Source organism: Ammospiza caudacuta, chromosome 3 (assembly GCF_027887145.1).
Source record: "Ammospiza caudacuta isolate bAmmCau1 chromosome 3, bAmmCau1.pri, whole genome shotgun sequence".
Classification (NCBI taxonomy): Eukaryota; Metazoa; Chordata; class Aves; order Passeriformes; family Passerellidae; genus Ammospiza; species Ammospiza caudacuta.
This window is the reverse complement of record NC_080595.1, coordinates 42417735-42445576: the sequence shown is the minus strand read 5'-3', so window position 1 is coordinate 42445576 and position 27842 is coordinate 42417735. Positions and strand designations below refer to the sequence as shown.

At 36.1% G+C, this 27842-nt stretch overlaps 1 protein-coding gene across 1 annotated transcript in view; it reads left to right on the top strand.

The window, feature by feature from the left end:
• The window catches only part of PDE10A (phosphodiesterase 10A), a 167048-nt gene that overhangs the window by 120675 nt on the left and 18531 nt on the right, over nucleotides 1–27842 (top strand). Inside the window, exons 6-16 of the mRNA XM_058802226.1 lie at nucleotides 3478–3618; nucleotides 5983–6138; nucleotides 8789–8839; nucleotides 10654–10712; nucleotides 13280–13331; nucleotides 16862–17004; nucleotides 19153–19245; nucleotides 19823–20009; nucleotides 21363–21505; nucleotides 23478–23561; nucleotides 25947–26097. Of these exons, the coding sequence (XP_058658209.1) occupies nucleotides 3478–3618; nucleotides 5983–6138; nucleotides 8789–8839; nucleotides 10654–10712; nucleotides 13280–13331; nucleotides 16862–17004; nucleotides 19153–19245; nucleotides 19823–20009; nucleotides 21363–21505; nucleotides 23478–23561; nucleotides 25947–26097 (1260 nt within the window). The remainder of the gene's footprint in view (nucleotides 1–3477; nucleotides 3619–5982; nucleotides 6139–8788; nucleotides 8840–10653; nucleotides 10713–13279; nucleotides 13332–16861; nucleotides 17005–19152; nucleotides 19246–19822; nucleotides 20010–21362; nucleotides 21506–23477; nucleotides 23562–25946; nucleotides 26098–27842) is intronic.

The window sequence follows — 27842 nt, the reverse complement described above, 5'->3', positions numbered from 1 at the left end:
TCTTTTTTTGAAGTAAAATATTCAGACAAACTGAGAAAATGCAAGTTAATTTGAAAGGGCCAAATTTAATAATTTCTTTTACTTGTGAAGCTGTACACAATATATCTGATGTCTGTATGGAAACATTTTAGTTGTCTTTTCAGCCTAGTGAAAGAATATTGGAATGTACATTTGTAAATGAAAATAATGCTCGAGTTGTTCACAGTTGGAAGAAAATAGGTGTCCCCCAAATTTTACCATTACTGCAGTACATTTCATTTCATAAGTATTTTCTTAAGAGAAAGAAAATAAAAGTGAGCTGGATAGGTGATGTGAAAAACCTGCTGTTTTTTGACAGTGTTAATTTTAGAGATTCCCATAAAGGTCTGTCTGTGGGGTACCTCAGAGATTATTTCAGTAACATGCCATAGTAGAGCAGGGCGCAGTTTACTTTGTTTTGTTTGACTGACCTTGCCATTGATGCCTTCTATTGGAGACATTTCTACATAATTAATTGGCAATAAACATTTAAACTCATTCAGATTTAAATTAATCAAATGTGGAACGTACAACCACTCACAGCAATTTATCAGCTGTATGTATAAAGTCAGTGTGGAATGGTAGAAGCTTATGGATTAATTTCAGCTCATATATGGTTAGGAGAAAAATTGCCTTTCTTTTTAACAGTGCTGCATGGTTAGGATAAGACTATAATTTGTTCTGCAGTCATTTCTACTTCTGCAATCAGGAGGAACAGTGGCAAATTTAGAATCTGTTGGGTAGTTAGAAGAGTTTTTAGATCACTGACCCCTTAGCCACAGGTTTGCAACTTTCCTTAGAAGCAGAATGGGATTGCTTCTGTAACTCTTTTTTGCAGAAGCTGGAAGTAAAATAATGTTCACAAACTTTTTTCAGCATAGGGAAACTTGTTCACAGCAATACTTTATTGTGTTAGCAACAGAGAGGTTTACCAGACAGAATGATACACAAGGACACAGGAAAGGCTTTGCTGGTGAAAGCAGCCTTAGCAGGCAATACTTCATAATGTCAGCGCAGGTTTTTGGCCACTGAAGGTGTGGGAGAAGTGAATTCTTTGTTTTCTGGTGCAAGTTGTTGTTTGATTTTCTTCCTTTTTTTTTTTTTTTTTTTTTTTTTTGGTTTTTTTTTTTTTTTTTTGGTTTTTTTTGGTTTTTTTTTTTTGAGAAGCTCTTTCTGAGAAGAGAGATTTGTGCATTGTATTATGTTTAAGACTGGGCATCCTCAGGAGATGAGTGTGAAAAGCACATTTTACACACATAATTTAAGTAGCACAGTTACATTGCTATATGTAATGCATTGATACCATGGTAAAAAGAACCAAATGTATCTGAAGCATAGAAGAAGGTGTGAATAAAAGTTATTCTTTGGCATCTTCAGCAAAATCAGCTTTGCTCTCTATCCTGTTGATTTTGACTCATTCCACTACTTGGACTACATAAATCAGACTTTTAACATTCTGTTGCATCTCTACATTTTGCAGTTCTCTTCAATAGAAACCACCTTTTCAGTGTTGCTTTTCCTACTATAAGAGTGTATTTTAAATAGTAAGTCTTAAGCATATAGTATAGCAGATCAGACTATGACATGTATTTCAGTATTTCTATGCTCTTTGTATTTTACTACCTTTTTTATTTTTTGAAAATTATTTTATACCAGAACACTGATCTAAATAAAGAAAGATCTGTGGTTTCCTCAGTTTTATTAGAATAATGTAATTTTTTTTTTTAGATCATGGTGTGCTTTTCTTGGCTATGTTATGTAAAATGCTCTTTTTCATTCTATTTAAGTGCATGTAAAAACATGAACTGAAGCTTATGAAGGCAAGCAGCTATGAAGCTAAGTTTTTATTTAAAAATTTTATGTATCTTTATTAGTTTATAAGCAAGTAAGAGTAAATGGAGCTTTTTATTCTGGTATATTGAGTAGGCTTTTTCTGACAGATTCAATGTATTGATTGGATGGTTTTTGATTGTTTGGATGTTGCTTTTTTTAAATTGAATTTTTATAATTCATATGGAAATTCATATGCACTTTTCAAGTGCATCTTATTTCTAGGGGCCACACAAAGAAGCTGTGAGCATAAATGGGTTTGAAGAATAAGGTTCAGGTTTAGGATAAGAATAAACAGAATATTCCATGATTTCTTGTGCCTGTACTGTAATGCAAGACATCAAAATGGAGTAAATAATGTGAATATTCAGCAGCTAGTCCATGGAAGAAGCAGCTTTCCTTCCAACTGAAAAAAATCACTTGTCAGTGCTAAAATAGTTTGGGGCAGCTCCATTTTCTTATTGTTTTCAAGACAGTTTAATTTTCATCTATATCACATGTTAGCAAATGAATGGAAAACTCACTTTCTTGTGAGTTGCTGGATGGAAAACTCACTTTCTTGTCTTGCTGAATTTTTTTGGGACTGACTTTCTGCTTAAGAACAAAGTACTCAGTTAGTGGTTTTGTCAGAATTTTGAGTGTTTTTCTTTTGAGCTTACTAAATACCCTATTGGTTGGACTACTGATTTTTCTTGGACAGACTTCAATCTTGTTTTGGCTATGAATTTCATACTTTTAAGTGACCATTTTTTCCCCTCAGCATAAAGTCCCAACATTCTCCTTCCAACATGCTGGTAATTCATTACAGCTAAGGAATCTTCATCACTTCAGGAGTACCTTCTTATGGTGCATTATATTGCATCTCTTTAGCTTCTGAACATTTCAGTGGGGTTGGTTTTTTTTTTGGAATTGTTTAGTACTAGTGCTTTATAACAGACCATGCATGTTTGTAAAGAAGGGAGAATTATGAGAGGATGCATCTTATGTCATCACTTCATTTTCTACAGCTGATAGTAGAAGCTGAATTTTTGTATGCAAATGTTACCTGTGATAATCCATGCTGGAAAACAGCTCCTGTCTGATTGCAGCCCTAATGAAAGCAAATTCTGAGGGTGAAATTAATCAGCAGCACAACCTGTGGCCATTCTTAAGAGGAGTGTTAGTAATACATTGTGGTGTGGCATTGTCACCTATCTCTGGTGTATATAAAAAGAAATTTAAATATTATCTCTACTTTTTGAAAATTTTCTATTGCAGTAATGAGTGTGTCGTAGGTAAAAAAGTAAAGATAATGTTTTTCTTACAGGGTAATGTTATCTTGAGTGAGTCTTGTATGCTGTGTATTATGTGTTCAAAGTAAATGCATTCCTACCCTGATATAAATAACAAGTGACTTAAGTTATCCACTGTGCTCCCCAGGAGTTGTGCTGGAGTTACCTGGATGACTTTAGAGTGGCATTTTCTAAGATTTCAGAAGAATTAAGCAGAGTTTATTCAACTACTTTTCATTGTCAAAAGCTGTGTTCCTTTACATTATCTACTTTATTGTACATAACTGTAAAAGTAATCATGCTTTCTAATTGCTTTTCTTCCCTTTTTTTCCTCTCTTTTTTTTTTCTTTCTAACTAGAGTCTGTGTGTATTCACACCACCAGGAGCTAAAGAAGGACACCCACGACTCATTCCTGCAGGACCCATTGCACATGGCACTACTGTATCTGCTTATGTAGCCAGATCCAGAAAAACGTTGTTAGTAGAAGATATTCTGGGGGTAAAAAGCTTTATTTTCTTAATGAGATATTGCAGCATGCTCTTAGAATGAATGTGTTGATGCTGAAATGTTTATTGAGATGAACATTTACTTATAGAATTTACATCTGTCCCGATACCAGGAAAGTAAATCTGAGTTTGGATTAGCTGATGGAATAATTTCAGAATACTTCATTTATTTCTAGTTTTACAGGTTTGAGGTTTTTTTGACTTTGGGTTATTTTACCTTTTTTTTTGGTTGTCAGGTAAAGGACATGATGGAACTACGTCAATAGGAAAAAACAACCAATCAAAACTCCTGTCTTCTTGGTCTTGAAATATTACCCCAAACAAGAAGACTTTCATGTAGTCAATCAAATTTGATTTAATTTTAATACAGGGCTGACACTGACAAGAATGTCAGTTAGAATTCTGATTATTAGGCAGGATTTTTATCTCTGCATATTCTAATGTAAAGCTAAAATACTGATAGTATCAGTAGATCTACATGAAAAGTGCAGTAATGTAACTGAAATCAAAATTCAAGCCTTTTTCTGTAACAGGATTGGAAGTTCCTGAGGTGACATTCTGATAATTCTTGACACTCTATATGTCAGTCCTTTTTAATTTTTTTTAAACACTTAATCCATTAGTTGCATTTATACAATTTTATGAAATTGGTTTTCAAACTGTACTTTGAGTAAGCACTTTATGATTAGTTGGTTTTGAGAACACCAAGGAAGTTTACATTTTCTTCTCTCTTCAATGTTCCCTATCTTTTGCAGTTCTTCCCAGAATAACAATTGTTAGGTACTGTGACCGAAAAAAAAAAGGAACATTGCTGCCTCTACTTTTAACAATTTTTTTTTAAAAAATATATGACCTTAGGGCAGCAAACGTGGGCTATAAGCAAATACCAAATGCCTAATGTGAGTACACTTAAACAGAGCCACAAAACTGAAAGGCAGAAACTGCTTTCCCTGTAGTAATAGTCAGTGCTTTCTCCACTCTCTGGACTATTTAGATTTCATGTGTTTGTATGTTTTTACAGTTAAAAGGTTTAAATTTTACTGGTAATTTCCAATTAATACCATTATATTCTTACATACAAGAGTTCTGTATTTTGGTTTTATATTCTTACTAAAATGATAGGGTTAGTGAGGAGGAGTTTTGAAATTTTTTCTTGGTGTAATATTTGTGATTCATTGACCAAACAGCAAGATTCATTTTGGTGAGACGGTTTGCCTTTGTGTGATTTTAGAAGCTTCTCAACAGCAAAAGGGAAGCGCATGCAGGTAGACTTGCCAGCCCTTTTTTTGTGGGAGGACAGAACTAAAAAGAGAAAGCAGAAGGCTCGTGTTTCAAAGTGCTTCCCACTCTCTTTTGTCTGTCATTTGTTCAAATTGATTGTCATCTTAGTAATTAAGGTAGAGATTACTTGCTGTTTTCTTTGAGAAGTGAGAGATTTTGATCAGCCTTGAAGGGGTGTCTTTCTTGCCTAAGCACAGCCTGCAGGGAAGCTGTGAATCAGGTACTGAAGGACTGATGTGCAGGGCAGTGGGTCTTGCACACTGGGCACTGGGCAGTGACTGCCTCACTGACTCTGACATCCAGGTGCTTTCTTAGGCCTGCCTGAGTTTTCCTACATGGGGAAGTGAAACCATAAAGCCTTGAACATGCTCTGTGAAGATTGAAAGTTATGTATTTGGGCCTTACATACAAGCTGGTAGGGTTATTTGAACATTTGTTTCTGTATCTTTTGCGCCAGTTTGTTCAGGATGCGTTAGAAAAGGAGGAAGATGCTTACTCTCATGTGTAATTTTTTGGGAATGCATTTTCCTCCTCAAGAGTTGGTTGAGGATTATAACTGTGTAACTGAAAGCCATAGCCTCAAGTTTCATTTTTTGTTTTCTTGCAAGCACTGTTGTCTACTCTTAATACTGAGATCTGGGCAGTCCACTTTGTGATTACAAATTATTTAGGGTTTTTTGGAGGGAAGGATGTTGGAGTGGTAGTATTCCTTGTTTGGATTTTTATTTAATCTGAACTGGCATTGGCAATAATGTGCCGTTTCTTCTGCCTGTGAGAATAGAGAAAAAAGCATTATATAAACAAACTCAAATCTGGGTGTAATATCACAGCTAATTCAGACCTTACATCAATAAAGTTATCTGTGTATGTAAATTAATGCTGAGACTTCAAAATTAATTTTTTTAGTTGCTGTCTTACTACTGTGTAGAAGTTATGCTGAGAGATGAGTTTTTGTGACTTTTGTGATTTCCTGCAGATTTGCTCAGACAGGAGGAGGAGGAAAGCATCAGTACGTCTTTGCTGTTAATGCTTTATCAGATATCACATTTTATCAGATTATGTTTGCATTTTCTAGGATGAGCGATTTCCCAAAGGTACTGGACTGGAGTCGGGGACCCGTATCCAATCTGTTCTGTGTCTGCCAATTGTCACAGCGATTGGTGACCTGATTGGTATCCTGGAGCTTTACCGTCACTGGGGCAAAGAAGCTTTCCACCACAGTCACCAAGAGGTGAGCTCCTGTGCAGCCTTTGCCCACTCCCCCACCACGGTCAGGACTTCACTCCCATCCCTCTCCCCACTCCAAACTTCTCCTCTTGCTCTTTTCGTGAGTTTATATCTTTTTCATGCTGGATTTTGTTATTATTAAAAAGAAAATAGGTGGTGATTTGAATTTTCAGTCAGAGGAGATAAAACATACAATTACAAGAATTTTATGTTGTGTTATTTTGTGGATAAACAGATTCAAAGTTTCCGTATTGATTATAAACTCAATACAGAGTTGTTTGAGAAGTTAACGCAGGGCAGGTAAATGAAATGTAAGTGTAAATCAAACAGCAAAGCCCAAAATCACAATGATCAGTTATCTGAGTCTCAATCTTAACTTTCCCGTACAGCTTTGTTTTACATTATGGTAAGATTTAAAAAAAAATTTTAGTTTACTCTTTGGTGTAGCTTCAAAAGTAATGAGACCCATCGTAAAACAGTGTTGCAATGTTACAGCAACAGTTTATCGAGTCTCAGTGCCGAGTCTTGCAGGAGGGAAAAGAGATTTTACTTTAAATCAAAAGTGAAGCAAAAGAGGTTTCTTGATCTTTGCATCCATGTTTTTACTGCCGCACGTGCTCCAGCACCAAGATGAGTCTGTCTAGGTGGTATTTCCAGTTCCAGGTATCCAGGTGATGCCTCCAGAATTCCTTGCAACAGAAGGACCAGGCATGCTGTCTGCTGAGTCTTTGTGGTCTCCTGGTTTCTTTCTAGGTTGACAACCATGTGCTGGTTTTGGGTCAGGCTTTTCTTTAGCTTTTAGCAGCTGATAGCTTTGTCTCTCTCTAGCCTGTCCCATCTCTGTGAGTTGTCAGGATCACTGTCCTTTGTCTCCTGACTTAGACGCCTTTAGAAAGTGTGTATAGAAGTGCTGGTACCTGGATGACCTGCCAGTCTAGGTGATGCTCATAAAGCTCTCCTCTGCTTTTTTTAACTTCTGATGCTTCCTTATCCAGATATTCTCATTCATACTAATTTTCCCCTTGCCATGACTGTTCTGCATGCATTACTCTGTTCATACAAGTCCTCTGTAGGTGTGTTGTCCATACATGCCCATTTGTCAATCGGAAGTTAGGAGCTGTTAGCCAAATACAAATAGATTTGAAAACTGAGCAGGTGTTGCAAAGGCTGTTGATATACTAAAGGTGTTCAAAGTGCATCTTTGCTCTCATGTCAAGGTTAGGATCCTCATTAATGTGTCTCTGATGTAAAGACAAATTTCTTCTCTGTGCCATCCCCCAGAGAAGGAAATCTGAACACACAGGACAAAATGGAGTGAGTTCTAGCCAGGTGTGTTGTCTTGAAAGGTATGAGATCCACCATGGTGCAGTTTAGCTGTACTGAACAGGAATTATTTGTATGAAAAGGACAGAAGATATTCAGGCAAGAGATACTAAAACTAGTCCTCCCAAAGAAGGAAAACAGCAGCAGTATTTGTCAAGTGTATATTTTGTTTATCAGTAAGCTAAGTACTCTGGCATTCATCTGATGTTTACATCTGTATATTAGTTCTGTAGTCAGTGCCACTTGAGCTTGTTTTCACACCTTGTATTTTTTCACCAGTAGACAGAGGTCAAGGTAGGGAACTGGATTAGTGTGGTGGTGCCACTGTCCTTGCTCAGAGAACAAAGAACAGGCATTCATACAAAACCAGGCTTCATTAATTCTGCAGCCTACACACAATGTATTTAATTTTTTAAATTGTCCTATTACATTAATCAAGCTACAATTCAGATAAGTCTCAGACATGCATTTTTTAATGAAAATATGAATGTTTTATGTTTTATGAAATAGCTTCTATAGCTAAAGTTCATGAATGTTCTACTTGGAAAAGACTGGCTCCTGAATGAAAGTATTTTATTGGTGAATTAAAAATATTTTAAGGTTACTTTCTGAGTTTTCTAAAGCATTCTTTTCATTTTCAGGTTTCAGAAAGCCTTTGGATGCCATTAGCGATTTTTATGAAATGTGTGCAAAGTGTTCTGTTTAAAAATATAAAATAAAAAAATACCTTAGGAGGGCGTGCAAAAGCTGACCTCTTGTGCTTCTGTTCCCTGTGTTCCTTTAAAAGCTCCTGTGCTTCAAGGACAGGAGATTATGCATGGTAGCACATCATAGTTAGCTGCAGTTTACATGACATTTGTTTGAAATGTTGCCTGGAAACTGTCATACTTAAAACACTTGAACTGAGGGATCAGGTCTGGTTCTTCTGCCACCAAAACAGTAATGAGAGAAACAGTGCCTGTTTACAGCTGGAAGTAGCTATTGCTGAAGAGATACAGCCCCAGAAAGCTGTTAAGGCAGATTTTATTTCTATGGCAGATGCCTTTCAACAGTATAATTTTTAAAGCCCTCAGCTTGTGAGATGTTTGTTTTGATGTTGTATTTTTGAGCTCATGGCTGCTTCTGAAAACCATTGGTAAGCTCTAAAACTGAAACACTTGCAAGTACATTGAGACTTTGGCAAAATAACCGTCTTCCCTTAAATTGTTACTGCCTGATTGTCTAAAACAGCTCAGTCAATTTGCTTAGCAGGTAGATAGAGAAAAGATGCATGTCACTGATGTGCAGTTTTCAAGGTTTCTTCAGAGAGAATTTCTTCTCTTTTGTTGCAGGTTGCAACAGCAAATCTTGCATGGGCTTCAGTAGCAATACATCAAGTACAAGTAAGTGTGAGTGGTTTTTAATTTTTTTTATTCTGTATCTCGTCTTCCAGAATGTATTTAGTAGGAGCATGGACTGTGATCAGATTTAACTGGAGGTCATTGCTAAAGCATTGCTTAGAGCCCATTCCTTGAACCTGGAAAAATATGCTAACGTTTTTGGTGTTTGTTGAACTAGTTTTTCCTCACTTGCAATCATGGATCAAATAACAAACTATATTTGTACTAAAGGAAAGAAATTTTAACAAACTAGATAAATAATGATTAAAGCAGATTTACCACAACAACTTTGCAGGATTGTTTTGTTTTCTTTTTCTTGTAGAAAGTCAACTGCTAGGCTGACTGGTTGCTTTCCTCCTGCTTTGGTATTCAGTTTGAAATGATGAAGTGTTGCTAGCAAAGCCTATTTTAAGCCATCCTCACTAGCTGCTTCGTGGTCCTGTAACTACTGCCACTAAGGATGCTTCATGCTGTCCCTAGCTGGGTGCCTAATGGAGCTTCAGTGTCAAGCTGCTCTAGCAAACCCCGGCAGCTTTGCTAATAGCTTTTGTTACTTCAGCTAGCAGAGGATGGTAACACTGAAACTAAACATATTCTGTCAACTCAGAGAAGATGCTAAAATAGATTCTTCTGTCAACTCCCAGGAGGAAATTCATGACATTCTTTTTTTCAAGGTGTCTTTCGCACACTTGTAAGAAGACATGCAGAAAGCTTCCTGCTTTTCTCTTGTAGTCTCTAATCTTTTCTGCTTCTGTGCTGGAAGTCACTGACTTTGGGGTGGTCATTCCCATCTAGCAGAATTAGCTGGCACAGGCTATTGTACACTAGTAGAATTGCAATTGCATGCAGTTGTAGCTTCACCTGTGTAGGAATTGCTCTCTCCTTGATTGAGAAGTCTTTCACATCTAACAAAACACAACAGGGAAATTTAAGTTCAAGCTTGTCCATTTTTATTTCTCTTCATTCTTCTAAGCAGAGGGCTTGCTCTTCCCAAGTTTTTTTTGCGAGAGAAGAATGTAAGAGTTTTGACCTGGCATTTTGTATCTACTTTGCACAGATGAAAGATATTACTAATTCAAAGTGATACTTGTGTGAGTGTAAAATGTACAAGCAGTAGAGGTTTTTTTTTCTTTTGGCCTCAGTGCTTGCTCTAGTAATGTACAGATGTACAATTGTGTTTCAGATACTGAGTATGCAAATATGTCAAGTACAAATACAAGTTGAAAGCTTTGCTTCATCTAACATTTTGATTCTAAAAAGAAGTATGCATACTATTTTCTGTATTCATATTCATGCTGATTTCTCCCTGAGTTGAGCATGTATCATCTGCTGCTTAGCTTAGTTAAACTTGTCTGATGTCAGACTACAGTTGTGTCTATATGCTACTTTGCAGCCTGGAAAAAGTGGCAAAAATGTGGTAAGGGAGAAGGGAAACAAAATATTTGACATTCTCAGAAGATCTGAGGGTCTGGATAAGGAAATGTTCATTCCATAATCACAGTCAGTGACAGCCTTTGAGACAGCATGAACAAGTGTAAAAACCAACAGATTTAAGTGAGTCTTAGGAAAGATTTTACTTGTGTTTCACAGTTTTAGCTCAGCAGCTAGATAGCTAAGATTGAAACCCAGCACACAAATTCAGCTTTAATTTTGTACCGTGCTGTAGCAGATATGTGTGTGTATATATATATATACACGTATGTACACACACACACAAGTACTGGTGTTTTTTTTCATACAAATTAAAGGGATGGGACTTGAGTTTCCCTGTGGCATCAGTGTTCTGGAGCAAATGGTTCTATGATCTGTGCTTCCAGGTGTGCCGGGGCCTTGCCAAGCAGACTGAACTGAATGACTTCTTGCTTGATGTATCGAAGTAAGTGTGATGTGCAAGATAATTTCATGATTTTTTGATGATCTTTTCTAACCTGGCTCTTCCAATCTACCTGTGTTCACTCAGTAGCAGTAGTGGAAGCCACTCACTATAGCTCACAAGCAGGTGCAAAGGCACACTTGAGAGCATGGGCAAACTTCAGCACAGGGACAAGAACAAGTGGGATGTGTGGCAGTGGTGTATCCCTTTCATAATTTTTTTTGTGGTGGTGCAGATGAAAACATCACATTCATTTATACCTCACAGAATTTATTTATTCTTGTGGTCTTTTGCATGGGGTTTTTTCCTCTTTTTTTTCCCACCTCTTCTGTCAGAGTTAAAAGTGGCCATCTTTTTAGTAGTGAAAAATAGGCTTGGTGTCTTATGGCAATTTTAGAAGGTTTGAAAGGACTTTACAGCAAGTTATTTAGTAAGCTTCAGCTTCCCCTTTTTTCCCAACAACTTTTTGGATATGAATGCATGTATTCATAAAAATATGGATTTCAGAGTTAAATCCTTTAAGAATCAGGGTTGCCACATGGTTGCTCTTCCTGTTCATTTTCTGAAGGATCTCTTTTAATTTTCAAAGACTTTTATTGCATGTAATATGTTTGCTTTTAATTTCTTGTCACTATAAGGCAATGTTAATTTGAAAGCACAGCAAGAGTGTGAAAGCTTGAGCTTACACTTGCAAAATCAGTTTAGTGTCTTAGGTGATCTGCTCTTCTTTCATCTCTTTTTGTTTGTTGCTGCTGTAAGAATCTTTAAAGACAAAGATAACCAATAAGTTAAAAGATAAATCAGAGCTGTACTTCTGGTAAATTGATCTGGAGTGCTTAACAGTGTTTTATGAAACTAGTTGGAGGAAAAATTTGAAAGTGCATCACAAAGTAGTGATGATACTGTGGAAAAATGAGATGTCTTGTATTTTTGCTGCAAACACTTGTGTGGGTCTTGATGAACAGTTCTCAAGCTGATGAGATTAGAGGATATCCCAGATTCCTATGCCATTGCTCAGGAATGTAGGCAGCCAAGCTGACCCAGCTGGAAGGGCGAGTAGTTTATTACTACTAAGGGAGGAGTCTGCCCCTTGCAAGGAGGGCAAGCTGGTTGTATCCAGATGTTTCTCCATACTTTTCCTCAGGATGACTTTTTTTTTAATTTCAACATGATTCAGAGCATGTCTCCCAAAGGGCATTCTTACCAAGTCTTGCACCATTATGTTCCTTTCCAGAGTGCTTTTATGTTGCTAACATCCATACTGAACTAGTTTACCAAAAACTATATTAATCTGTCCAGATTTATGAAGTGGCATTTTTTTTTCTTGAACTAGCATAGTATTGAGATTGTTTTAAAGAATTTTGTAATTGTTTTAAGTTTTTAAGATAATAAGTAGTAAGTAGTGCACATATTTATTATGCCTTTCTGTAAGAGAATAATTCTTAGCTAGTATTATAATTTCCTAGAGTTTTTAGTTTCAATTACAGAAGAAAGTTTGTATTTTAAGACACAAAACTGGGATATCATTTAATAATATCTTCATGAACTTCATATAGGCACAGACTTGTATCAGCAAGAAAATAATTAGATTCCTCTTGGAAGTGGTCTGTATCTTTTCTAACATGGAAGGAGAATTTCCTTTTCAGTGAGGAAATGGTTACTGTGCAATGTCACTGGGACATGTTCTGTAACATTTTAGAAAGGGCAGAGTATTCAGTGCTCCACCTCTTCATGCCCCTGACGATGTCAGACCAGTGTATTTTGTATCTCCTTTCTACAAGACCCAAACAGAACTGAGCTGTGTATATATTCAAGGCCACGGGACAATGCCCTTTGTCTGCTGGGAACATTGTAATCCGAGGGTTATTAATACTTGGCTTGTGGAAGACTTAGACTTCTTTTACTAATAAGTTTGACCTTTATCTTTCAATGTTCTTGACTGTCCTTGAACAGTTACCACTTTGCTGTGAAACTGAGATTTTTTTCAAAAAACTTTTTTATTTTTTAAGTCACAAGATCATTCCCTTTTTTCAATTTCAACTGTTGTTCATAGAGAAAACTCATGAAGAGTTTCTTAGATAGTTGCCTTTTAACTAGTGTTAAGGATTAGATAATATTACATGGAGTTAGCCAATTTTTGGTATTTTAAAAGAAATTTTTTTGTCATTGTTTTCTACTTCTTTTCTTTTCCTTTTCTCTTCTACTTTTAAAATTTTCAGTGTGTTAGAGGTGCCAAAGCATTTTGATGCATTCTTGGTATTGCTCAGCAGGAGCCTATTCAGTTCACAGCAGGCAATATTTGGTAGTCTTTTCCATTTTCTACAGAGCAAATTCTATGTATAATAAAGTATATTCTCAATTCTGTAGAATAATGGCTCAAGGGAACAGAGCTAGGACCATTTCTTAATTCCCTTGTGCTGTAGCAAGCCAGTTAGTGATTTTCAAGGTGCAGTGGTTTGTCCTCACCTTTTCTGGCTCCATGTTAAGCTGTAGTTAAACAAGAGCCCCTGGAATAATTTGAGAAGTGTTTGACTAAATGCCAATGTTTACTGACTTCTCTTTCTCTGCAGAACATATTTTGATAATATAGTTGCAATAGATTCTCTACTTGAACATATAATGGTAAGTTGTCTTTTTCACCTCTAAGTTTATTAGTTGTAGGTAGTAAAGTCCTTCGTTCTCCTTTCATTGAAGACATTATGTCATTGAAATATATGAGCTGTTTGTAGTGAACACATAATACAAACAGTATAAACATGTCTATACAGAAAAGGTGGTAAAGGATGGCTTGATTTTTCGTTTTTGCAGCAACTTCTGTTCACAGCTTTCATCAGGAATGAAACAGCACTGTGTCTGAACTAAGTGGTTACTATTGTGTTCTGCGAAAGTTTGAAAATTGTAACAGAAAGGCTTCTTTTTTCTTTTTATTTTAGTATGTTATATTGATCCCTTCTTCTAAATTCAGTTTGCTACATGCTACAAAACTCTGCTGGAGAAGTTACTGTCTGTAGCAGGGGCATATAGTTTAAAAATTACTCCTGGATATTTTTTCCAATTGTTGAATGAGATGTGTAAGACCTTGGAAAACTACACCCATAACTAGAGTGACAGTCAGTCAATGTTTTATAGAAACCACTAAAGGCAAATGGTTAGTTCTTCCCATTGAAATAACTATTTAATGACTTAAAGGACTGTTCAGAAGCAATTTATGAGTTTCTAAATCAATTTTGAATTCAGAATTATTTCCTGAATAGTGTTAACAAATGTGGGTGAACTGGCTGTTTATAACATTTTGAGTGTTTGACATGTGAATTATGCTTTTTAGCTCTATGCACATTCATTGCATTCTGCAGTTCTTTTTCCTAAGTGTAAACCTGAATCAGGTCTGTGATTACCATTGTTTAAAATTTGCACATTCAAAAAATTACTTTTCAGCAATGCTCTGATGCATGCCCCAGTCTTCAAAGTGATATTCTTAGCTAGACTATTCAAAGACAGCGATGTTAGAACGCAAACAACAATAACGTGGTTTTATTTAGAAATGTGAATTAGTAATGGAAAATATTCTGCACTGTTTGTGTTATTCTAGTTAGTACACAGTCAAGAATTCTGCACATAGGACATTTCTGAAAATTTACTTTTCCAATTTAAATGAACCTCTTAAAAATAGCTTAGCATTTAAAAGAACTGGTACAACATAACATATGGCATTGAGAACAAATATTGATATTCCTCACTGTTCTTCCCTGTGAATAGAGATCTGGTGGAAAACACAATTGGCAGTAAAATGTGCTTACTCTTTCATCATCTTTTCCAACACTTGGCTGCATCATGATTCTGTGTTTTAACCTGTGTGATGTTTCATACTCAGCTTCCTTTATAGCTGTAGCTGTTGTCTCTTTCTTGAGCCAATTAGCTGAATTATGAGTTTGTACATTTACTGCCATATTATGGGAGCATCCTTCTATCATGATGTGGCTTATTCTGTATCTCACTGTGAGAAAAGACCAGAGCTCAGTTTCTTCCGAGAAACTGAGAACTTCTCACTATTTTGCCCTTTAGTGATTGCACTTATGGTTTGATTTTGTTCCTGCAATACTAAAGAAAAATTATGTGTGTTTCTTTCCATTCTTTTCATTTTTATTTTCATAAAAATCTCTGAGCAAAGCTAGTGATATAAAGGTGTTTTTAAATGTAAATGCCAGGAAGGGAAGTAAAAGTTTAAGTTGCCTTACCAATTTTCTTGCCCTTCTGCTTGAGTAGTTACAAGCAGCTTATGCAAACGGTGCTCCCTGGCTTCCCTGACAGTGCAGAACATACTTTTTGTACTCATATTCTCTTTCAACCACTGGTCAGGATTTGAGCAAGGGATTTATAGAAGTAAAACTCTCTCATCCCATTAACTATTTCTCAATTAGTACTGTTTAAGTAATCATTTTTGAAAAGCATGAATCATGACCAAGGTAAGTTCTTGAGTCATACACATCAAACCACAAAAGATTAATTGTATAAAATCAACTCTATGCTGTAGATTTTACAAAGAAATATGAAACAGTATCTGAATAGCAGCATTTACTGGACCCCTTGTCCTTTTGGCAGTTTCTGTTCACTCTCTTTTGAGCAAAACAATAAGCAATCCAAGTGGTTAAGGTCTTTAAATTTCTTAATGCTCTAAGGGGGAAAAAATACACAAATCTTACCTCTTAGATTGCAGTCTCCCTGAATTTCCTATTGTGATGGAGTAAATGGAGTAGAAGACAACAGAGTCTTCCTAAACACAGATTCAGTTGGTATGGGAGGGCCCTCCAAGTTATGGACTTGGGCTAGATGGTATCTGTGCAGTTTCCTTCCTGTGGCATAGAACTAGAGTCTCTCAATCATTTTTCATCTCATATAGGTTTCTTTTCTGCTGAATATGTGTCCATCTGCATTGTTTTGTTTCTATTTTTTGGAATACAAGAGAGAAGGGCTGGGGAAGGTGATTCATATGGAAGTCTTATGAATCCTTAAAACATACCAACTGCATGCATTGCACACCAAAATTTTGTTAGCCTCTTTTTGTAGCTGAATGACTTTTTATATAATATAAGTGGATAGAGATCCACCTCAGATCCTTCTGTACCATGAAGTTACTGTACTTTCTGAGCAAATAAGAAACACAGAAGACCTATCTGATTTGGATAGAGAAGGTTCTTGTGCCTGTGTATTGGCATCGTAACACAGTGATCCTTATTTGATTTTTGTCTCACTTTTCCCTCTTTTTCTCAGAAAGTCTATTGTATGTCTGAGAAATACTTCACAGCAGTGAAGAGCTGCTGTGTTCTCAAGACAAGATTCTGTTCTGACAGTCAGTGCTTCTGGGAGTTATTTTTGCTGAGATAAAACTAGTTGGTTCAAAGTAAGATAGAGACCATGCAAGTCTGTTGCTGTGCTGTGGTACTTGGCTGTGGCTGGTACCTTTGGGCTTTGGTTAGTTCATGCACAATTTCTAAGTCTCAGCTCTTGTGCAAGTACTGTCCCTGACATGGGGAGGGTACAGTCATTTTCTATCCCTCTGCATTGAGTAATCCACAATGATACCTCTAATGACAGAATCACAGTGCCACAAAATATTTCTTACTTGGAAGGGACCCACAAGGATCATTTGGTCATTGTTTTTTACAGGCACACTTAGTTTTTTTAGAAGCAAACACTATATTCTCTGTTACGTCTGTCTTTGCTGGATATTAAATACCAATATGTTTGCATTGACAATGAAGGCAAAAAGGCAAAATTGCCATTAGGTCTTGTTCTAACTTACCTATTTAAAATCAGGTTAAGGTGAATAGTGTCTGAACATAGAGGGAAGAAAGGTACTATTTTGGAAAGCCTTGAAAAACAATTAAACAGGAAAGCCTATTTTTGGGGGGAAAACTTTCAAGTCTCTGAAGATATTCCTGCATTTCTTGAAGAGCGTGCTCAAATTTACAGGCAAAATATTGAATTCAAGATTTTACTTCTGAATTGAATTATAATAAGATTGCTCCTTCAATAAGATGTCCATACTGGACAGCTTCTCAAAACTTTTACAGGGGTGTATATTTTTATCAGGTAAATGACTGGAGATAATCCAACTCATGACCGTTAACTCTAGTTTTGTTTTTTGTCTATAGATATATGCAAAAAACCTGGTGAATGCAGATAGGTGTGCACTCTTCCAGGTTGACCACAAAAATAAGGAGCTGTATTCAGACCTTTTTGATATTGGAGAAGAAAATGATGGGAAACCTGTCTTCAAGAAGACCAAAGAAATAAGGTAAGAATAGCTAGCAGAAAAGTGCAGTTTCGTTATAACTATGGACGTGCAGGCATTTTATTACCCAGTTTCTGTGCCTATCTGCAGGTACCCTGACAATACTTGTCATACTGTGATATCATTCCCACCAGGACCCGCCTCCAGAAGGTAGTACTTCTGGGAATGACATTGCAGTGCCATCGAAACAGCGTCTCTGAAGCTATAACGTCACTCCTGGAAATGCCGTCTTCCGGAGGCGGTCCTTTTGGAAATCATGTTGGGAAAAAAACAGAGGTGTTCTGAGGTAGGTAAAGGTGCAGGTAATAGTGCACCTAATCCATAGTCTGCCAGTTTGGGACTTTTTTTCCCAAGAGGGTTCCCAAGAGGAATTAAAATTTGTGCGATTCCAGCACATCCAAAGCAAGGAAATCTCAATTTGTACTTCTTATGGATGGATTAGGCAAATATAGAATTGAGTATGGATTGGTTATTCACTTTGACGATTTCAAGCTCAGTAATTTAATTTTACTTTTCTCACGTGAATTTAGATTTTCAAACTTTGAATTAATTTTGATACTGAACAATGCTTGAAGTGGTGAATTTGAAAATGTATATTGTCTGGTAATGACTAGAAAGGATTCTTTGACTAAAAGTTATGTGTATTTCTGCTTCATATCACAGGTACCTAATTTTTATACTCATGCACTTTTTTAATGAAAGAGGCTTAACAAAGTAAATATAATGTTTTTCACTTTTCAAAAATTATGAATCCTTAATAGAACCAGACTAAGATTTTCAAAGGCCTACAGGTTTCAGATTTTCAGCTTCTTAAAAATGAAGTATTTTATGACTATGTATCCTGTGCTAAAATTTTCCTAAAATATTCAGCATTGATTTTTATCAGAACTTTTTTCATTTCCTCCTTATACTTCTAAAGTTCTGGGCCAATATGAAATGTGATTCATGTCTTCACTAAGACTCCTTTAGACAAACTTACTCCCACTTACCATTGTGTGAGTGAGAATGGAAGGAATAAAAATTGGTGCAATTTGCGTACTGACAAGCAAGGAGGTGGTGTAAATTAAAGAAGATGGCCTGCTTTAACATGCACTTTAATACTCCTTCATGATAATTGTTTTTCTTGCTTATATCTTTCTGTCTTCTCTGTATGTTATTGAAATGTTGATTCTAAGTGCAAGGGTGTGAGCCATTTCACAGGTACTGCATACTGAAAGTGAAGTGCAACTTAAATATCTGTAAGAAAGTGACACTGAGTGAGTCATCAGAAAGGAGTCTTAAGCTGGTGCGATGTACCTATCATAAGAAGCAACAGAAAAATCTAACTTAAAGTCAGGTGTGCAGGGTGAAATCCTGACAGCTTAATCACTAACTTCAGTACAGGGTACTATCAGGGTACATTTAGACTTGAAAGCGTTCCAATATGTTTCTTTTTATGTGTTTTTCTCTATAAATTATCTTTTGCTTTTATGTCATAACTGCTTAATGTCGAAATATTGAAAACTATTTACTCACAAGACAAACGTACAGATTTTTGTGATACAACTTAGGAATGTGTTTGTTGTGTTTAACTTTCCTGTGGTGATTAAGGGACACAGTACCATGGCATTGTTTGATTGTCATGAAATAGGCTAGTCATTCCTATTCCCATGGAAAAATCCATATAATGTTCAGCTATGAAATTTCCACTGGTCTTTTTCCAAAATTTTGTTACCAAATCCACACATATACACCACCCAAAGAAACAAGTTTCATGTTCTCTTTGTTGTGTCAAAAGAAGCAATGGATATGTAAAAATAATAATAAAATCAATATCTTTTAAGTGTAAACACAAGTCTGAGTTCTGTACAAATGTTATGTTTGTTAGGGATAACCTCCTGGGTTATTCAAGATTTTGAACTTTCGTCACTGAAATGGTAATTTTATGTCATGTATTGTATTAAACTATATAGCTATATAAAATGTTTTCAGAAAATATCTGTTAGGATGTGCTTTTTGTTTTATTATGTGCTACTAGTTGTTGTAAGATTTTTCTCCTCAAAGCAAGAAAATGGCGCTGGTTGGGAACGCCCATTACTGTGCCCAAGACAGACTCCACTAGAAAAATGTGTTTTCCATAATTTGGCTAATACACATTTTTATTTTCTCCAGATTTTCTATAGAAAAAGGAATAGCTGGTCAAGTGGCACGAACAGGAGAAGTCCTTAACATCCCTGATGCCTATGCAGACCCACGCTTTAACAGGTAGGATGCTCTTCATTGGAGGGAAGATAGCTCATTAAATCTGTTACATAAAATTACCACTTAAATTTCATATTGAGATTCATTCATGGAGCTGTAGTCCTCTGATGCGGAGGTAATTACAGATGTTTATTAAATACTTTAGCCATCAGAGATAATTTTAAGATACAAATAAAAGTGGTTTTTTTTCAAATTTAATATAATGGAGAAACATTTATTTAGATTGTTACCAAATTTCATTATTAGTCTCCCTGGAATCTCATTAGTTTCATGAGAGAAAAACAGTTCACTAACAGAGAACTAAGAATACCCAAAATGTTCTTTAACTCTGTGTTTCACAGAGGCAATATTAATTCTTTGTCCTGCAAATGAAGAAAAAGGATTGTAAAGTTCTTTCTAAGTATGACACAGTAGATAAAAATATTTGAAGGTTTTGAGGGTTAAATTCTTGCAGGTACTAATTAGGTCTACTTTAAAATGATTAACTATATTGTACATCAACATTTCTGAGAATCAAGGAATGGATACCCATTGATATTAACTCTTTTCTCTTTTTTCTTTTTCTTTTGTGGCTCTTCAGAGAAGTAGACCTCTACACAGGCTACACAACCAGAAATATCCTGTGCATGCCTATTGTGAGCCGAGGAAGTGTAATAGGTGTTGTGCAGATGGTGAACAAAATAAGTGGAAGTGCCTTCTCTAAAACTGATGAGAACAACTTTAAAATGTTTGCAGTCTTTTGTGCTTTAGCCTTACACTGTGCTAATGTAAGTTTTATTTACTGTTTTGTAAGTTATAATGAGAATACTTAAGTATTTTGATGTTACAGCTTATTAAAATGATTTGTAAGTCTATTTCATTGAATTAACGCTGTATTCCTTGGTGAATAATTCTATTTTAAGAGGATGATAGGGATTTCATTTGAAACAACCATAATCTGGATATATCAATTTTGTGTAGCTAAAATGAGAGAGCAAGCTCTGAAATGTGTATATTTGTCTTCCCTTTTCCACTAAAAAAAGAAGATTCTTATTTCTTTTATAAATTTGGATTACACTTTATAAATTTAATTGGGTAATGGAAATATGCTGTATATTCTCTCAATTCCATATTCTTAATACTTAAAGAGCAATTTTTACCCTTATATGCTATGGTGTATACTTATCCATGCTTCTAGATAAGAGTAGGTAGCTATTTTTTTCCTCAAACCTTTATTATCTCAAAATTTACTATGTCTGTAGGAAACATAAGCAATATAATGATCATTACTATATAACTATAAAAATTTAGTAAAATAATAAATTCAGTAACAATGCAATGCAGAAGAACTGAGTTATATTCATGGGAGATAAGATAAAATGCAATGCCAGTTAAGCCTGGTGATTTACATTAATTAATTTTACCAATAGCATCCCAGTGGTACACTGGGACAGCAAGTTTTATTAGCAGGTGCATCAAGTTGTTTCACTTGGATCAGGGCAGGTAGAATGGCCTGTATATAAATTACACTTGGGACTGTGCACCCTTGAGTTGTATGTGAGTTCACTACTTTTAGATGGTGAACGTTGCCATTCAGGATGTACTGCTCCAGAGGACTTTTTAACTAGTAAGTTATTGTGTCCTCACTTGTTTGCAAACCATGCCATGTCTGAACCTCTCAGTAATTAACTGCACTTATTTTTCATACTGAATAGTAATGTAGTTATGATAAATATTCCACATATTTTTACTGTGCATAGATAGCAGTAATTTGTACCAATGAACAGAATTCATGCAGTGGCAGAAAATATGAATTGTGTCCTGTTATAACTTTTCTGTCAGAATTTTGCAAGGGGCTTAGCTCTGTTTTTAACCCCTGAACTTGGGTTATTTTTCTTGGGAGAGCTCACATGCAATTAAAAGTCAGCTAAGCCTTAGATATTTACTGAGTGAGCAGATAAGCAGGTTTCCCAGAAGTACTGAATTCAGTGTAATCTGTCGCTTTTCTAATGTGTGAATTTGTGCAGCCAAAAGCACTAACATTTCTGCAGGTGTGTATTGTAATAATCATTGTTTGAATACAGGAAGTAATTTTTTTCTTGATTAGAATTCCACATTCATGGATGACTTTACTTTTTCAGATGTACCACAGAATTCGTCATTCAGAGTGCATTTACCGTGTGACGATGGAGAAGCTATCCTACCATAGTGTTTGTACAGCAGAAGAGTGGCAAAACCTCATGCACTGTACACTGCCTCCACATATTTATAAAGAAATTGAGCTGTAAGTATTTTTATAATGTAGCAGCAGTTGTATATAGCCTGTTAATTTTTTTTTTCTTATTCGTAGTGGGTATTTTTTAGGAAGCAGTTTGACCTACAGCAATATTATGGTGGTTTTATCTCTGGCTTTCTTATACTTAGCTATACTTAATGATCCATGAACAAAATTTATCCATCAAAGATATAAAATTTTACATACTCAGAATTTTTCCACAGGCATGGGCAGATGCAGTAGTTGCTTTTTAAGCATTAGATTTTACCTCGGATTTGTAGAGATGAGCTTTCATTCCTATAGTCCCAAGTCCCCATCAGCTCAGAGCCAGAGAGAAAGCTGAGCTTGGAACATGAGTATTTAACACCAAATGCACGATCTCATCCCCTTAGATATGTTGTAGAACTAAACATATTTCTCCCAGCTCAGTCATGGGGTTTTATGGGTTGTGTGTGCTTTTTGGTTTGATTTTTGGGGGTGTGTATGTAGGGGGTGTTTGGTTTTATTGTGAGTTTCGAGTGTGTGTGTTGTACATCTGCTTGTGCTTATTGATTAAGGGGAAAATGATAATTCAGGTTTAAATACCCCATGGGCTAGAGGGTAGAATTGCAGTCTAACTTGGGAGGTGGATTTCCCATGCAGCCTTTTAGGCTTTCTTTGACATAATTGAGTTATTTTCAGCTGCTGTATGCTGTGGATGAACCTGTAGCTGCATTTTACTGGCCAGTCCCTGCTCAACAGTAACAATGGGAGCCATCACATTTTTAAGTCACTGGTTTTGGTCCAGCACAATAAATTCTACTCTAGTAACCAGGTGCCTAAAATCAGCTACTGAATCACAAAACCTAAATTGTCTTTTTAAACCTCATCTCCAGAGCTCGCTGAGCACTGAGCATTGTAGCTGGGAGTGATGTGAAAGCCTGTGGGTTTAACAGGGACTGCTTATAGTTAAAGTTCATTACATGCTGAAGTGATTTGCTTGAATGCCAGAGCATTAACAGCTTGCAGGATTACACCCTAATAGAAGCTTATTCTTTGTAATATAATTTCTTGTGCTTTGTTAGGTGATATTATATAACCCACCTCCTCAGCAAAAATGAATTTTACTTGCAAAGATGACAGGTTTCATTCTAAATTATATTAGCATCCTTTAGTTCAAGTAGAATACATTTCATCATTTTCCAAGCAATTCAACTACCTTCATTCCTCTCACAAGCTGCTCTGCTGTTCAGTGTGTTCAGTTAAGTTCCATGGAGAAAAAAAAATAGGACTTGCAGCACAGAAAGTGCAGGGAAAGGGTTAATTAATAATTGAAGGAAAAACAGTTCTGTCCTGGGTCCCTGAAATTAGACCTCATTATTGTTATCAGGGGAGGGGAGAAGTCTTCAGGTGATAAAACATTAAAGATGAGGTATTAAATGTTAAATTTTTGAAGTTTTAGCTTGATTTCTATTAGCCAGTAAAAACTGTTTTTTTCCTATATCAAAATTAGAGCACCTCTCCTGCAATTTATGGTAGAAATTATTGGAAAAAAGGCTGGTAAATATATTATTAGAGACACCATCCTTACTATTTCTGGGAAGAAGGTCCTGAATATTTTAGGAATGCCTGTAAACCTCTCATTGTTCCTGAGATTTTTTTTTTTGGTTCATTACTTAATCTGTGGATCCTTAGGTAAAGATATATGTTTTTATTATGTAAACAAAGCCAAAGGCTGGCTTTTGGACTCCATCACAAGAGTCTTTTCCAACATAAATTACTAAATGATTGTATGAAACTATGAACATAGTTTCATTGACCTTAGCAGGAGTACATAACTTGACATTACTGAAAAATTTAATGTGTAAATTCAGCTTTCTGGGTGTATTCAGAGAGCAGTGAATCTTGCTGAGTATACATTTCCTAGTTATTTTCACTTGTTTTTCACTTGTTTTGCAATGAAAAGGTATTTGTCTTTTCTAAACCGAAACTTTCTTCTTAGATACCATTTTGATATCAGTCCATATGAAGATGTTTGGCCTGCTATTTTTGTCTACATGGTTCACCAGTCCTGTGGGACAGCCTGGTATGAAGTATATTATTTCTTTGTTTAATTGTTAAGTCTGTGTTTATTTACTTATAATTTTTGAGATAATGAATGGCTTCCTAATTCAAGGTCTATTTTCTTTGCTGTTTATTTACTATGTTTGGTCTTTATAGGACTGTAATAAACCGTCTGGGGATTTGTCCCACCTTCTTGGTCCTTAGCTAACAAAATCTGGGAACAGTGAGGCTAAAGAACTCATGATATCATCCTAAAAGTTGTCCATCTAATACACAGAAAAATGGTTTGGTTCTGAGATGATTTTGCTTTTCAGACAGAAGATGGTAAAGGCAACAAAAAAGTACTCTTCCCAAAAAGGAGAGAAAGTGCATGAAAACTTGATTTTTTGGATATAGATTTGCCGAAATTAATAATGTATATGGTGAAAGTAAACCAAGATCAAATCTTAGCTTGCTAAATGAATCGGTTATTTACATAGTTGTGCATTAATTACGGAAGTTAATTATTTTTAAATTAAATGCTTCATTTCATGTCATTTCTCTGTGTTCTTTATCATTACTAATATCAGTAGTTGGGTAATTACTGCCCATTGCTAAAAGAAAGGAGCTGCTCCAAATTATGGAAAACCTACAGATGGTCAATGGAAAGAAGAAGTGTGCTCCTACAAAAGGGAGAAAAATTCAGGAAATGTTTGCTGGCATTTCATTTTATTTTGCTGATTGAATGGATGCCCTCAAAACATGTAGTCAAAACAGAGGATCTGTCTCAGTCTTCCTCAGTGCTGCAAAATGGGTGACTCTTCTGAACACAGTTCTCTACTGCTCAGTGTAGCTAGCTTGCTTCCATTCCAGACTGAATGGCTGTGGATGCAGGGTTGGGATTTGTATTTTCAGTCTGGTTCTGTTCTCCTCTCTTTCTGACTCCCAGTCTCTTCCTTTCAACATGTAGCTTTGATGAGAAAGAATTGATATCTACTTGATGCTTTTCAAATGAGCTTCAGCTTTAACATATAAAATTAGGGAAACAAAAGTGAAGAAAAATATTTGAAAAGGAGACTGTTGGAACAGGACTTGTATTTAATTTCTGAAAGAACAAAACTTCTCAAACCTTTGAAACAAACCAAAAAATTTTAGGACTTAAATTTTATTTTAATATATTGAGAAATAAGGTTGTGCCCTAAAGTATTTACCTGTGTGATGTATAATTGTCCTGTCCAGGGAGGATTTCACAGAAAAGCCTATCATATTCACTACGTTTTCTCTTCTGAAGAAGTAATATTTTGCTGCCCAATCAAGTTCAAAATACAGCAGTGGATGAATTAGTAGTATTCTATGCTGAGGCATCACAGATAATGTTTTTTCCTTTGGCTATAATTGTACAATTGTTAATAACCATTGAATTGAGATTGAAAGTGACTATTGTGATATTCTGAATTATAATGTACTGTTTAAACAATAGTTCTATCGCTGTCGGACTTTCTAAAATTAAAAAAGAAATTCAAAAGTTTTTTGAAAGACAATATGCCTCTGTTTTTCCTAATGTCAGATTAAGGCTGAGAATAATAATTACATTGCTCAGCACACAACTGTAGAAATACATATTTCTGCCTGTTTCCATGTAGTGGATGTGCTTACATTTTTATACATAAGTCAGAGACATTGACCTTCTTTTCCTCACCCCACAGGTACTGCAAAACTAGAACATTAGTACCTCTTTCCTGATATACCCAAGAAATTATCAAAACATGGAACTTAAAAAGAAAGTCAAATTGCAGCAGGAGAAAAAATGGGATGAAGGAAAATTGCCTTTTTATGAGGGAAAAATTCATTTATTTAGGACTTAACAAAATATTGTTTGGTGAGAAGTGAAGAAACTGTGAGATGTCAATTTCTGTCTGTGAGTCTACACTGGCAGAAAAACTCTACAAATATTGGAAAAATAAAATTTTCTGCTTCTCACAATGTCAATATGGAGCAGCTCTATTTAATCATGTTTATTTCTTTTGCATCCTTTATTTAAAAATCCCTGAATTTTCTGTTTTGATTGCAAATCATGTTTTCAAATTGTCCATTAGATGCGGAGTTGTACTATATTTCAAGTTCAATAAGCAATTGGAAGAAACCACTTCAAGCTTCTGGGAGCAGGGAAGGTCGTGCAATTGTATTGACTGAGCTGGGTAGCATGACTTATGTTCTCAAATTTAACAGATTAAACCAAGAGCATTGTCAGGCATCCACGCTCCTCTGTCCTTGCCAAACTTGAGTGACTCTTCATGTCATTCCATTAGTCATCCACGGTGCGAGTCAATCCTAGCAACAAGGGTAAATCAAAGACCATATTTTCTCCTCTGCTGGTTGTTTTTCCTGTTCCTATGTCTTGTCTCTGACCAAATTATTTTCTTCCTAGCTTTGAACTTGAGAAGCTGTGCCGATTTACTATGTCTGTGAAGAAGAACTATCGCCGCGTGCCCTACCACAACTGGAAGCATGCAGTTACTGTTGCCCATTGCATGTATGCCATACTGCAGAACAACCAGGGGCTTTTCACTGATCTGGAGGTAAATGACATAATGGTATCAGTTACCACACCTCATCAGAGCTGTCAGTTGTTGTTCAAGTACCTTTTCTGTGCTAAAGTTTATTTGTCAACTCGGACGGGGTGTATGTAAAGGTCTTCATGGAGGAATGGACGTGAGTAAAGAGTTTGAGGGAAGATGATTACTCAGATTCCTAAACCTAGTCATGTTTTTCAGGAGTGCCCCTTAAAAAGCAGAAGCTGATTTGCTATAAATCCATGTCTATGTTTTGGGGTTCTCCCCGCCCACTTTCCACCACATTAACTGTCAGATCTGTCCCTCTGTGAGGGAGGGAAACCCTGGATCATGAATCCTGTGAGGTCTGGGAGATTTCCTGAATAGGAGGACAGGGGCTGCAGAGCCAGCTGACATATGTGAGTAAAGGAGAAGAGCCAAACTCTAAACTGATCACTAAGTGGAAAAGATAACTAGTAAAATGGAAGGCTTAGAATGTTAATACACAGTATGGACAACTGTCCCTTGTTTTTCTTCTGAATTATGGTATAACATGGAGTACTGTCTCTAATTAATGTTGCATGAAACTTCTGACTTGGAGAACTTTTTTTCAATTGTGTATAACTCTGCCAAATATTATCCATTTGGGCTGTAATTTTCCAGGCTCTGTTAACTTCCTCAAGGTGATTCATTTGGGGAAATCCCAGGCACAACTGTTTGGCTCTTTTTAAAGAGATATGCTAGTAGAAATCAAAGTTTTGGGCAGTGTATAAGAGTAAAATGAAACTTGGTGAGCTTTCATTTGAAAAGGTCTAGTTCATCCTGCTGTAAAGCAGAGACTTGAAAATTGACACTGAAATGCAAAAGTGGCATATGCCAGGCATATGCTGGAATTTGGCCAAGCTATACCAGTCTGAAAATGAAATCAGTATTTCTTTAACAAAAAAACCCCCAAAACTGTGGAGTACAGCCTCAGAGAATTTTTAAAGCTCTGACAACATTCAATACTAACCAAGTAGTAAGCCCCATCTCTTTGGAGGTGGAGAGTAAGAAAGAAAGGGAGAGCAAAAGAGACAACTGTTAAGAGAGATGGAAGAAGTCTTTTTTCCCTGCAAAGTCTTTTCTCCAGCCAGCCTTCATCTGTTTGAGTGTCTTATCCCCACTCTATGTTCCAGCTCTTTTCAGCAGTCTCCTTTCTTGCTGCTGGAGATGAATCCAACAAGAATACAGGAAACTGCTGAAAGAAAGTTTGGGTATCTAGGGATGGGCTGACCTCAGGTGAGGGATGCTGACGTGAACCTCAGTAGGTTTAGAGATGGGAAGATAAGATAAAACACTGTAAAGGAGACACTGATCGGGAGAAAAATAGAGAAAAATGCAATGGTTAAGGATTTGGGATCCAAACAGGTACCAAAATAGGTAAAAGGACAAGAGCACTGTTGTTGGGCATTGTATAATCCTGAAGGACTGAGACAAGAATGATTTCTTGAGACATGGAGACTGAGACAAGCTGTTACTGCACGACATCAGGTGTTAGAGGTGTGTGTTATGCTCCTAAGAGTTCCTCCTCTGTTGAGGATCTGTGTGGACGTGTGTTGCTGCATCACCTGGGGGTTTTTATATGCTTTTTAAAAGTACACTTCACAAGATGCAGTACTGAAAACATCTCACTCAAAATGTCTCAAAATCAGAATTACAGTTAGCATTGCTACAGCCTTATTTCTGCACATGGTGTATTTCTGTGATAGAATTTCTAATTGCATCATTGCTAT